The sequence below is a fragment of the Simochromis diagramma genome, unplaced genomic scaffold (genome assembly GCF_900408965.1).
Source record: "Simochromis diagramma unplaced genomic scaffold, fSimDia1.1 OVJJ01000707.1, whole genome shotgun sequence".
Lineage (NCBI taxonomy): Eukaryota > Metazoa > Chordata > Actinopteri > Cichliformes > Cichlidae > Simochromis > Simochromis diagramma.
The window spans coordinates 243,519-256,721 of NW_024387108.1; the positions used below are offsets into that span (position 1 = coordinate 243,519).

At 38.1% G+C, this 13,203-nt stretch overlaps 1 protein-coding gene and 1 long non-coding RNA gene across 2 annotated transcripts; one reads left to right on the plus strand and one right to left on the minus strand.

Moving 5' to 3' along the window:
• Positions 1–201: 201 nt before the first annotated feature.
• On the minus strand, positions 202–5,451 carry LOC120743185. Its single transcript, XM_040046755.1, has 2 exons — positions 5,351–5,451; positions 202–3,748 (listed from the first exon to the last, which is right to left on the minus strand). Exon 2 carries the CDS (start codon positions 3,654–3,656, stop codon positions 1,488–1,490), a length of 2,169 nt encoding a protein of 722 aa, XP_039902689.1. The 5' UTR covers positions 3,657–3,748; positions 5,351–5,451; the 3' UTR covers positions 202–1,487.
• Positions 5,452–7,121: 1,670 nt separating this feature from the next.
• On the plus strand, positions 7,122–8,193 carry LOC120743198. Its single transcript, XR_005698092.1, has 3 exons — positions 7,122–7,149; positions 7,269–7,348; positions 7,453–8,193. It is a non-coding gene; the product is annotated as an uncharacterized LOC120743198 (long non-coding RNA).
• The last annotated feature ends 5,010 nt before the right edge of the window (positions 8,194–13,203 follow it).

Below are 13,203 nucleotides of genomic sequence, written 5' to 3' on the forward strand. Positions count from 1 at the left end.
CAAATCTAATCAGTCACACTTGTCATTTCAGCTCCCCTCTTGATCGCGTCACTTGTTAACACTTGTTTAAGAAGCCTGGACTGCAGACTCCAAGGGAAGAAATTGCTTAAAAAGGGCTAGAGAAACCAATCAGAGCTATTTGGAGGAATAAAGATTAATACTCAGATTTATACCTCTAATGTTTCACAAAGAGTTAACAAGTGAATGTCCACAGTTTACACTTTATTTGCAGATCTTGTTAAAGCAGTTTGGCAGGAACAAAGCAAAAAGGGAAAATAAGAACAATCAAATGACATCAATTCTACTTATTTAATTAACCCACTCTAACCTAATGCTGATTTTGTTCTTATATTTGGGGGGATAAAGTTGGTGGTGACATAAACACTTACAGCACTGAACATGTGTTCCACCTCTGTGTTAATGGAAGTAATCAGGCTTCCTTGATAGAGCCCACACTTTCTTAAATTTATAATTCATGGGGAAAATTGAAAGTCTCTAGAAGCTGCAAGCTACCCGTCAAATAATGGAAGTCCAAAGCTTTCTCCGAATTATGATTCAACACTGTGATGATAATGACGATGATGAGCAGAAATAGAGGGAAAATCCAAGTCCACAATGATGCCTTTCTTTCAAAAGCACCAGATTAATGCAACCACAGAATACTATCACATGTTGCACTATACAAACGCACTGTCCTCACAGTTCTGGTCAATTACACATGTCACTGGAAAATGCATGAAAATTATTGGAACTTGCTAATAGGACCAAAACTAATAAATTCTCCATTGTTTGGAAGATTGACTTTATCACCATGTTTTCTTCCTTCAAACCGTCCTTGAACCGTCTGGGAGTTACCCTTAACAAACATGACACAAACCAACATAACTACAGCACAAAATACACATTTAACAATGTAATCATTTCATATTATGTCAAGTACTAACTCACAGGGGTCGTCTAATTATTGAGGTTTCTCTATCATTTTAGGGAATTTACCTTAAAATTTAAAGACAACTGTTGTGATTTGGAGCTATAAAACTGTATTGAATTATACATGCCTGCACTCTAGAGGACACCTACAAAATATAATATGTGTAAACATGTAAAGCTAAAATAGATAATTATATACTAATTATACTTTTTAAATTGCATGGTTCATTGGTATAGATACATTTACATATTCATCAATTCTCCAAAAAAGCCACTAATTTCACCATGAATTATGGAAATGTCATTGTAAGTACTGTATACACTGAATCCCACCGGTTCTACATCTATGAACAGCTAAACTTAAACATGTTACGTTCATCTTCACCTCGCAAGAAATCCACAAATGCATGAGCCAGGAAAAGTACAGACCCAATGGGAAGAAGGGTTGAAACAACTCATTATGTTAAATTGGTTCCCATCATTTGTTATATTGAAGAAATCTGAAGTGAAGTGTGATTTACTGTCTGCTCAAATGCAGCAACATTTACATGGATGCTTCAGACCAACCCAAGATGTTCACAGAGTAAGAGGTCAAGCTCACACAGAAACTCAATCATCTGTGAACTGGCAGCTTCACCTTTCTTCCTCACAGTGTCGATAACAAAGCGAGCTCTGTCACTTCTGTTTTGCATGGCGTCTGCTTCCTCCCTCTCAGCATCAGTTATCACCTTTTTCTCCAGCAGTCTGTCCAGCAGGCTGTTGAGAACAGGCGGTGATATCCCATCGATGAAGCAGCTCCGTACATTTAACAGCCTCTCATTGGGAGAGAGACTCAAAGGCGTTTGCCCACAGAACGATTTTACTCTAGAAGGCAAAAGATAAACTTGTCTTTGCCACATGCTGGTGGAACTGATGCTGTCTCTAATAAATAACTGAATATTGTTCATGTTTCTTTCCAAAATCACCTGGAAGGATGGGAAGTAGTTGTCATAGGACTCTTCATCAAATTCGGCCTCTATTGGCTGAACTAGAACTGAGTCATCTTCAGGAACAGTGGACAGAGTGTAAACCTGCTTTGGATGCAGTTTACAGTGAGGAGATGTCTCTATGTACCTCTCATCTCCAACTAGTTTCTTCCTGGTGTGCAGCACATCTCTCAGAACAACATTTTTAGGCAACAACAGCACACTGAGGAAGGATGTGAGATCAGGATCAACTGGAGGTTTGTAGAAGAGCAGAACCAACGCTCGGACTGGGTCACAGGGAGAGTTTTCATCCCTGACAATACCGTAACCAGAAAACCCTGTGAGGTTTATAACAACGTGACTTTCTGTTATCTGGTGAGGGGTAATAAACTCGATGCCCTCATCCTTCACATGAGCGACCTGCAAGAACTGACCTCCACCTGTGGAGATGACCTCACAGTGTGGGAGACAAAGCTGACACACAGACTGCTGCTGACATTTGATGTCAAACAGGGGTCCTGCAGGCTTCTTGTGGTGTTGGGCCAGCAGCCTCCTGTTCCAAGGGACAGTCCTGTAAACCACGTCTCCTTCTGCCTTCATTAAAAACACCAGGCCGGTCACACTGCACTGGTACAGGCCTGCACAGGAGCACTGGAACAGGCAGGTTTCATCATCAGAGTCATCAGCGATGGCAGGTGAAAACTCCTTTAACTTCATGTCAGGTGAGCTTGCTGCTTGTGTTGAGTTGTTCTTTGGTATTTTGTTCAGTGAAGGAACGCTGTAGCAATCTGTGGAGGAGAGCTGGAGATCAGAATTATATGGCAGAGTTGTGGTACGTAGGATGTCTTCAGTTATGACAGGTGGATCTGCTTTTCCTGGTTTGTCTTCTGTCCATGAAACTGAAACTCTGCTTGTATCTTCTTCTAGTATTTCTTCTTGGCTGCATTCAGCTGAACAAGCAACAGTTGGGATATTGGACTGGGAGCAAGAAGGAAATGTGGAAAAATCATATCTTTTACTGCCATTAGTGCACAAAGCAGAGTCCTGTAAGGTGGAGAGGCTGTGAGACAGCAGTAAAGTAGTTCTGTATTGCTGCATCTTTATGCTGCCTGGTTTCATCCAGGTGGATCGTGAGGAAATCCTTTGAAGGCAACAAAAATCAGGGGACGAAAAAGTAGTGGCGGTGGAGTCGCCTTTAACTGATGCAGAAGAAAAAAACAAGTGTGTGTAAAGATGCCTAACAGGAGAAACAGAAGAAAAGGTAGTGGAGGTGGAGTCCGGAGTCTTTAGCTCAGGTAACTGTAGTTGATTTAGAACAATTCTGTCATTCGTGGAACAAGCAGAGTCCTGTGAGGTGCAGAGACTGTGACACAACGAGGGTAAAGGCTTCCTGTCTTGTTCCACAGTTGTGCTGCTGAGTTTTGCTGAGGTTGACTGTGGGGGGAAAGGATCAAACTTTGGAAGAGTACAGAGTGAAGAGTTAATGAAGGTGGGAGCTGGAGTTTGTTCAGTTTTACGTGATGATAAAAACGGTGCATTGTGCCGCCTTGACATACAAAAGTCTGGATTATGAATTGAATTGATTATGGTTGATATATTTAACTTGAGAAACTGTCTGTAAAAGGTAGAGATAGTGGTGAAAAGCTGGAGCACTCTAACAGTAGCTGTGTCAGAGGTCTCATTTCTCTCATTTTCTGTTTCTTTGTGGCTTTTTAGATCCATCTCTGTCCTTTGGTGAGTCTGAGCTTTCTTTGAATGCATTTCTTGTCTTGTTTCCGTGTTTCATCTTTAACTGTAATACCGCTTTTTCTTCATTGCTTGATTTGCACTTCAGTGGTCTCCATCAGCTGAGACTGGAAATCAAGAAACAATTGTCATCAGTGATCAGTAGATGCATTATCGCTTGATATCTGATTTCAGATAACACAAGGTTTACATTTTTAAAAAGACATTGTTTTCAAATTTTACCTTGAGTAAGTTTTGTGCGTTTTTAAATGTCATAATTTTATTGCACAGTTCTTTTGACTGTGATGATGCTTCTGTATTTTCCATGGACTTTCAAAAACACAGCTATGCTTTATGGTTCAAAAGGTCCAAGTAACTCAACATTTTTTATCATCCATTAGAATAAATGACATGATATTGTATACTTTAATTAAATTTTTGATATTTTTGATTTTTATTCTTCCTTCTCCGTGCAAATCCAGATGTTAAAGCCATCATGTTTCTGGATAGTGCTGCCCCTTAATAATCCTCTTCATTCTTATTCCTCTCATTTTCTTCATTCATCGGCTTCTCAGGTTTCTCTCTGTCTTCTCAACACACTCTCTTCACTTGTTAGTTCCTTTATTAACCGAACCTCCCTGAGTCGATCTGTCCCTCCTCTCAGGAGGCTGGTATCTTTCTACTGCCTAACTTAGGTTTTCTTTCTGCTTTGGTTTTTGGATGTCTTGTAGTTATTTTAAAATTTCATTTACATGTGGGTTATAGGTTAGAACTTTTGTCCTCTTTCTTCTCAATTTTATACTTTATACTCAATGTGTGAATCCAGTATCATTCATATATTAATAAAATTACTTTTTTGTGTTTTTATGCATGAATCTACAAGTTTCTGTTTTTCTGCAGGTATTTCTAAAAGCGAACATTAAGTCTTGTAACACTCGGACATTCAGGGTGATGACTCAGAGAAGTGTTACAGCCCGCAGCCAAAGCTTCACTGCACTCAAACCTTTGTGCCAGCTGTTGCAGCAAACACCGCAGTGATGGCCGCAACATCCGCCCAGCATATCTTGCCTCACTTGCTCTCTTTCAGCGGGCAACTCGCAGTTGTTTTGCAAAACTTCATAGAAAGCGAGCGCTGAGAAGTAGTGGATTGTGTGCAGTGAATTAAAGAAATGAATAGTGTGACGAAAGTGTGCTTGTAGTCGACCCGCAAGTGAATATGAGGGTAGCACTTCTACACGTATCTACAAAAATGCTGCTTTTTAGGGAAACGGATTAGCGGCATTTCAATTTTCTTCAGTTGGGAAAATTAATTTGACATACGAATAATTTGAGTTATGAGCTCCGTCACGGAACGAATTAAGCTCATAAGTCAAGGCACCACAACACAATGCAAACGCTTTGCAGGGATGTTACCCAAGACTGAGACGCCTCCATCAACTATGAGTTATTTCTTAGCCTCCTTAATCTGTCCCTATAAATACCACCCAGCTGAAACTAATAAATATTAAACGAATAATAAATGAAAATAAACTCACCAACTGAAACTAGACTGAAAATAAAACTTTAGTAATAACAAAAATATGCAAAGCTCAATTATGTCCTTGTCCAGTGTGATCTCTCTGTTGACGTTCAGACTTCAACTTATTGTGTTTTTAAAGTGAATTACTGACCAAGTTTGATTGACCACAACACGGATAATGCAGATTACTTCTGAAAGTCGGCACTGATACCTTTTCTCTTCATTATAAACTCATGTCTGTCATCAGTACCGTCTTGCATGCGGAAAGTGTCCGTAACTTCCTTATTGCCATTAAAACATTGTCATTAAAACAGGAAGCTGTCAGTAACTTCCTGTTGTATTGTCAGTGTCAGCGATGCCAATGATGAGCACTTCTGGAGAAACGAGCAGACAGTTCACTTGTTAAGTTAAAAGAATTCCCAGGAGCCAAACATTTTGTCAGTCTAATAGTTTAACCACTTTGTGGTTGAATTTAGCGCTCGTCTTATTTAGTACCCCAACAACACAAATACTAACACAAACAGGAAATACTCCTGTGCTGTTTTTTCTAGTACTGAATACAAACCTGAGCCCGTCATCTTTCTCCCTGTCCTGTTCTTTCCCCTCCTCTTTACTTTTGCTCTTATTGTAAAATACAAAGTATGAACATGTATTTAAGCTGCACTTGTGTTTTAATCCTGCAGCTTCAGCTGCAATCAACCTCCTATGTTGTTCAATTCAGACATTTTAATATATTTGATTATTTTATTTTTTATTTTATTTTTTAATTTACTGGTTATTTTATTAAAGTATTTATTTTAATATTATTTTAATTTGATTATTGGTTACTATTATGCAAGAAAAGTAGTGTAAATTTAATTAGTAAAAACAAATATGCATCCATTTCGTTTTATTTCGATAACAACAACCTTAGTTCTCAAACACGAGAAGACTTAATGATTATTGTGGGTTTGGATTATTAAAATAAGTGTAGGGAGTTGAAGAGAGTCTGTAACCATAACTCTAGAAAGGTTATTTTGTTTTTGCATATTTAAAATTATATTTATTTGTAGCCCTGGTTTAGATAATATTTAATGCTGATGTACCGGAAAAATTTTCCAACATTGAATATTCGAATGTACATTCTGGCTCCTGGTGCATCAGTAAAAACTTGCGAATACTGAGTCAAACACACGTCAGTTAATTAAGACAGCTCAGATGTATAATTATATTCAAGCATTATGCAAGGATGTAAATTATAAACAGCTTTGGGGAAGTTAAAACAGGCTGTAAAGTGTTTTTAACAGACTGACATACCTCATGGCTGCATTTCACCTTTCCTCAGACAGTCTCAGTGCTCCCGATCAGGTCAGAGTCTCATTGTCTGTTTTCATTTTCATTGGTGTTCGTGACGATCGGCTCCCGGAGTGTCTTCAGACACGCCCTCTGTTTAGGTGTGCTCACGAAACCTGACGCTATCAGAGAAATTATATCAATTATCAATGAGAGGTTTCTTATTTCAATCCACTGAGCATATATCTTTAGTCTTTTTATTTGTTTATTAACTTTTTTTTTTTGTTTTTATATAAAAAAAGCATGTAGTGTATATGTTCTCTAGAGGGCGGCCTTGTATCAAGGCAGGATTCAGAACTTTTTAAAATCCTCATTCGTTCTCATCATTTACAACAATAAGACTCTGATGTTCTCCAGCAGGTTTATGTTTCACATTTTTAATTTCAAAGAGATTATTATATCTTCAGGCTTGCTAAGAAATGAGTCTGGAGGACCAGTAGCGGTTTTAGATACGGGCGGTTGCCCGGGGCGGCATCGTGGTGGGGGCGGCGAATTTTTTACTTGTAGCTGTGCAACGAACTCGGGTGGATCCAACCAACAACGGGTAATGTAAGCCAGCGATTTCGTGAAGGGCTCTCATGTGTTGCAGCAAAGGTGATTGACCTTACACGAGGGAAAACCCCACTCTACCAGCTCTACCTTGATGCAAGAAGGGGGCTCTCACTGATGACCTACCAGGTATTTGCTTTTTTTTTTAACTTCAAGGCTTCCATTTTATATAATTTTTATAGGTAACTGGAAATGCCAGATAAAATGCATGGGTGATCTTGTGGTTTTTTTTGTTTTTTTTTTGGCAGATCTTGACACAAGGGCTGCACTTTTATTCCTGCCATACGTCTTCAAGGAGAAACTGGATCTCTTTGTCATACTTGGAGAGGTGTGTGTATTAAAATATTTAGTCTATATAAAAGGAAAACAAATGTATCTTTTGTTAAGAGACTAAGATATTGCTTTCCTCTACCTTCTTTTTTGACTTCAAAGGTTCATCCTAAAACCCCCTATCCAACTGTTCAGCTACTTCATGAAGACTGGAAACCAGTGTTCTCCAGAAGCGCTCCAAACATTGTGAAGTTGGATGGCAGTGAAGTGTGCAGAAGCTCGTGTATTTTTGAAGGAATCATCTCTTCTTTCTGCTTGTATTTTGTCTTCAACCTTGCTTACCCAAAACATCTGAAGAACACCCTGATTTTTCTCCAAAAGTACATTGTGAAAATAGATGAGGGTGAGGACCGGCCTCTGCCAATCACAGTCACCAGACAAATAAATCTTCTATATTGACCACCATGCCTCAGCCATATCAGTGCTCCAAATGTGGCAGAAGAACCTTTAGTTTGACAAAGCTTATTCAGCACATAGGACTTATTCATTCCCATGATGCCAATTTTGATATAACTTGTGCATTCAGTGACTGCTGTTCTTCCTTCAAAAAATGTGAATCTTTCAGACGACATGTGTATAGGAAACACAGAGAACAGGTGTTGTGTCCCCATAAAGACTTAGATGAAAATGAGCAGGAGGTAGTCAGTCCACACCCAAATGAATTTGCAAATGAAACAACTGAAAATATTGAAACCCCTCCATCCTGGGATGAATTTTTGATAAATTTCAGAGACAATCTTTTCAAGTTCATTCTTAAGTGCAGAGAGAAAAATTCTTTACCAGTCTCTTTTCAGGAAGAAATTGTGGAAGACGTAAATTTTCTGATGTGTTTTTTCAAGGAGAACTACTATGCTTTTATAGCATATCATTTAGAGAAAATGGGTCTTGACGTGTCTTTGTGTCCAGAGATTAAAAATGTCCTGCATTCAAATGAATTTTTTGAGAAGGCTTCAACAGCTATTCGATCTCCTTATTTGGTCAAAGAACATTGCAAATCAAAGCTCAACATGACAGAGCCTGTTCATTGCAAATTAAGAGACTCTGTGGGTCATACAGTTGGCTCGTATTCATATGTGCCTGTTGATAAGGTGCTAAAAAATTATCTTTCTCATGAAGACATACAAGATCACATTTTTTCAAGTGGCAATTCGGAAACTGATGAATTTCTAACAGATTACTCTGATGGAGAAATCTTCAGACATCATCAATTCTTCAAGGATAACCCAAATGCACTGCGACTCCATTTTTATGAGGATGAATTTGAAGTACTTAATCCCCTAGGATCTAAACGATCCAAACACAAACTTAGTGCATTTTATTACACTGTAGGCAATTTGGACAAAAGGTACACTTCTCAGCAGAGACACATTCATCTAGCGTTATTGGTACGCTATTCTCTCGTTAAGCGGTGTGGTTGGCATGTTATCCTTAAACCTTTGCTTGATGATTTGGAAAAACTTTCCACTGATGGCTTTACTTTTACCATTGATAAAACTGAACACACTATTCATGCTGCTCTTGCAACTTTATCTTGTGATAATTTATCAGCTCACATGATTGGTGGTTTTTCTATGTCATTTAACACTGGTAGAATTTGTCGGTATTGCATGGCTTCTTATGAAGATATGAAACAATCCTTTGAGGAAGAAAGCTTTGTTTTAAGAACATCAGAGGTTCACCAGTATCATCTTGCACGAATCCAAGAATTTCCGGATGATAAAACAATATATGGTGTAAATAGTTCATGTCCTTTTGACAGACTGAGTTATTTCAGTGTTACGCAACCTTTACCACCTGATGTAATGCATGATCTGTTGGAAGGTGTAGTTCCTCTAGTTATGAAACTAGTGATTTGTAAAGCCCACACTGAGAAGCATATTACAATTAGAGAGATCAATGAAGAATTGCAAAAAAATGCCCATTGGTCAGAATGACAAAACAAACAAACCAGTACAGTTATCAGAGAGACTTCAGAGTGTTGGTATTGTTGGATCAGCATCTCAAAAGTGGTGCCTGTTCAGATTGCTGCCATTTCTGATGGCAGACCGTGTGCCACCTAATTGTAAATATTGGCATGTTTTTCTTCTATGTCGTGAAATAACAGAGATTGTAATGGTAAAAAAAAGTGCAAAAAGAGAATATTTTATTGTTGAAGTTGCTTGTCCATGAGTTTCTCACAAAACTGAAAAGTGTATTTCAGCCCTCTACGTTTGTTATGGTGTATGAGATTTGAAAGTAAGCACCAGTATTTCAAAACGTCGTCCCGCAATTGTAGAAATTTTATGAACATTGCTACAACTTTGAGCAACAGACGTCAGTTCAGACAGTGCTGGGAGTTTTCTAACAAAAGTTTACTTGGTGAATTTGAAAATGTTTTTGGAAAAAGTGTGACTACACCATTTTTGTCATTACCAATGGAACTGCAACAAGCACTGACAGTCTATTGTGGCTTTTCTGAAGTTGATAGTGCTAAGAAAGCTTTCCAGTGTGTGTCAGAAGTAATTGTGAACAGTGTCAAATACTGTGTAAGAGATGTGTTGGTCATTGATGTACTGCATTCAGAGAAGATTCCTCTGTTCTGGCAAATTAAGTACATATTTAATATTGACACAATGTGGGTCTTTTGTGGAAAAATTCTCATTCCTCTGTTATATGACAACCATTTTCATTCATACAGTGTTAGAGTTGATAGTGAATGGACGTTGCTAAAACCTGGACAGGAAATTGATGTTGCAGCTTATGACACATACTCTGTTGATAACAGTTTGTATGTAACAGTTAAGAAATGTATTTAAGAAGGTAATAAATGTGACAAGTATTTTTGACTTTGTATCTTCAATTTTTCAAATCTTGAGAGGAAAAATATAGGAAATCTGCACTGAAAAAAAGGCCATTTTGGATTTACGTGATTCAATAATGGACATTGGTTGCACACAAACGTTTTGCTTTGGCAGAAACTTAAACAACTGAGTTAAATCAACACAACTTATTCATAGTCAATAAACCTGTGCATTTTGTGTTCATAAAACGTGATTGAAACATGTTTAGATGAAGTAAGTTGAGTTCTTGGAATATTTTAATCCTTCACAATTTTGTCATTTTATTTCAACACTATTCAATAACCTTTACCACAGTGCTACTTGATCACTTAAATATTGCATGTTGACTTCATATTACATAATGTTCAACAAAGTCTAAAGTCGGGTTAACATAAAAATTTAATGGGTCTACAACAACTAACATCCTCCAATCTTTATCCTGGTTGCAGGGGGCTAGGTTATGAGGTATGGCACAGACTGGACAGCTCACCAGTCAATCAAATAGAAACAAACAACCATTTGTATTAACATTTATGGTGAATTTAGAATCACCAATCAACACCAGAATACGCAGAGAGAAATCAGTGCAAACTAGCCATATTGTGGATTTGAACCCAGGACCTTCCTACTGTGAGGCAACAGCGCTAACCACCATGTCACCAATCCAGGGTTGACAAAAGTAGAAAAGCTATGATTTCAAGGCTTGATGCAGAATTTTCTGTACGTTTTTGTCCTTGACAGGTTAAACCACAATAAAAAGCAATAGCATACACGTTGTGTGTGTGTAGTTGTCTGCCTCTTATAACTCTAGTGATTTTCTCCAAAAGTTGATTCTGTTCATCTGGACGTAGCGTTTTGTGGGAGAAACGCTTCGTCACTCATCCCACAAAACGCTACTGTTACATCCTGTGAGACTGTGGGAGTGTGTGGGCGTGGTGTTGTCTTCTCCCTCTCCTCCTCCTTCTTTCTTGCCCCTCCCCTTGTCTCTCTCTGCCCCTGCCTTCTCCTTTAGGACACACCTGCTGCTCATCTGCCCTCGTTACCACCAATTACCCTCTGAGGTGATAAGCTGGAGAAGAGCAGTGTGGTGGGAGAGGCTTCTGGTGGATTTCCTCTGTGCTGGTCAGTGTGTGATACTGGTTTAGGTATGGAAACGGCCTGCTGCGTGTGACCAGCCCCACTGTGTGTGGCTCTTTGTGAGTAGTGCTTAACTGAGCGGTGGTTTCCCATAAGTGACGGTGGCCTCCATTAGTTTGTTTGGCCTGCCTTGGTATTGTTACTAGCAGTGTTGCTGTCTTTTTCTGTTGAAGCCTTATAGTTGTTTTCTTTGTTGAAGTGGTCACTATCTCTTTGGGTTGACCTGTCTGATTTATCATTAAAGCAGTGGTGCTGTCTCTTTTTGTTGTTACTATTTATATGATTATTGAGGTATTTGATTATAATAAAGATTTATTTTGTGCTAAATACCTCTGCCTGGTGTTCTTTTCATTTCACCCGGACCAGACTGTTACTGTCCCCCACCCTCATCGCCTAGCTTTTATGTGGGGATGTAACAGCCACGTCCAGGTGAACAGAATCAACTTTTGGAGATTTACTTTCCTGAATGCATCAAGACGTTCTAGTGATTTTCCTGCCGTTTGAAATCTCATGTGATCTTGTTCATTTCATGAGTCCAGCAACTAACCACTCTTACTAGAGTGTATCAGGTCATCTCAACAAGAACAAATTAAGTTGTTGAATCTCGTACAGATCCTAAATGATTTAATTACGTTCAAGATAGAAACATGAAAATTTTGTGTTCAAATTACAAGGTAGACTTTTTTTAATGTAACAACCACCCAATTTACTACTTTCGGTTTACCAAAAAAAGTAGAGGCAGCTGTTCGACTTGACTGAGATGGATGCCTTCCTCAAACCAAAGCGTGCAAGACTGAAATCCCGTGCGGTTTCGCAAGATTTAACATTGCTATATTATTGACTTACTTCACTCAGACATGATATGAACAATTTAATCTACCCGCTCTGCATATTATGTAGTTTCTACACTATATAGTTACACTTAACTTTAAACCATGAGGCAATTGTGTTAAATACATGCAAAATGCTTACATAAATCCAAGAGCTGGCCAATCTTCTCTTTTTTTTTTTTTTTTTTTTTTTTTTTTTTTTGTGTGTGTGTGTGTGTGTGTGTGTGTGTGTGTGTGTGTGTGTGTGTGGATACTGAACCTTTAGAAAGACATTTTTGTACTCTTAAGGGTTCTTTTTTTGTACTTTATACTAAGGGTACAACTTTGCCCTTTAAAGTACAGGTTTGACGTGTAAAAGGTACAAATTACAAGGGTACAAATCAGTACCCACAGTTTGGGGTACAGAACGGTACCTTAGAGGATACCACCCCAGTGACAAGACATTGTACCCCTATAGGTACATTTCTGTACTTTAATTTCTGAGTGTGTATTATTAGAAGTTTAGTCACAGCTTTAAATTTCAAGAATGCTACTATCAACCTTTACATGCATGTTGACGGTTTGTATACAATTTTAAAGAATTCATGAGTTGGATTATGTGAGTGTGTTGAGATTTTACAACCATGTTTTGTTTTAAAACACCTTGTTAAAAGGAAAAAATAAATTTGTGCAACCACATTTAATTGAGGTGTTTGGTCATCGCAATCACCAGGTGTATTGTCTTGGAACAAGATGACTCAAACTGATTACATTAACATTAATACAGTTGGTAAATACATCAAACATGGATCACTGATCAAATAGAATAGAAGTGTCAGATAAACAATATTGAAGAACACCAGAGAATAAAAGCAACAAACAAATACAAAGCTAGAAACCAAAAATAATCACAATGCACATAAATTAATGCAATGAAAAAAAACTGAATTGAATTGAATTTTGTTAGTCCTTATAACTATTGTATACTTGTAGAAAGGTACCCTGACAAGCAAAAAGACTTGAAGCAAATGAACATTTGTTAAAAGGTCAATGCAAAAACACAGCCTCCAATCACAAAATAGGTGGGT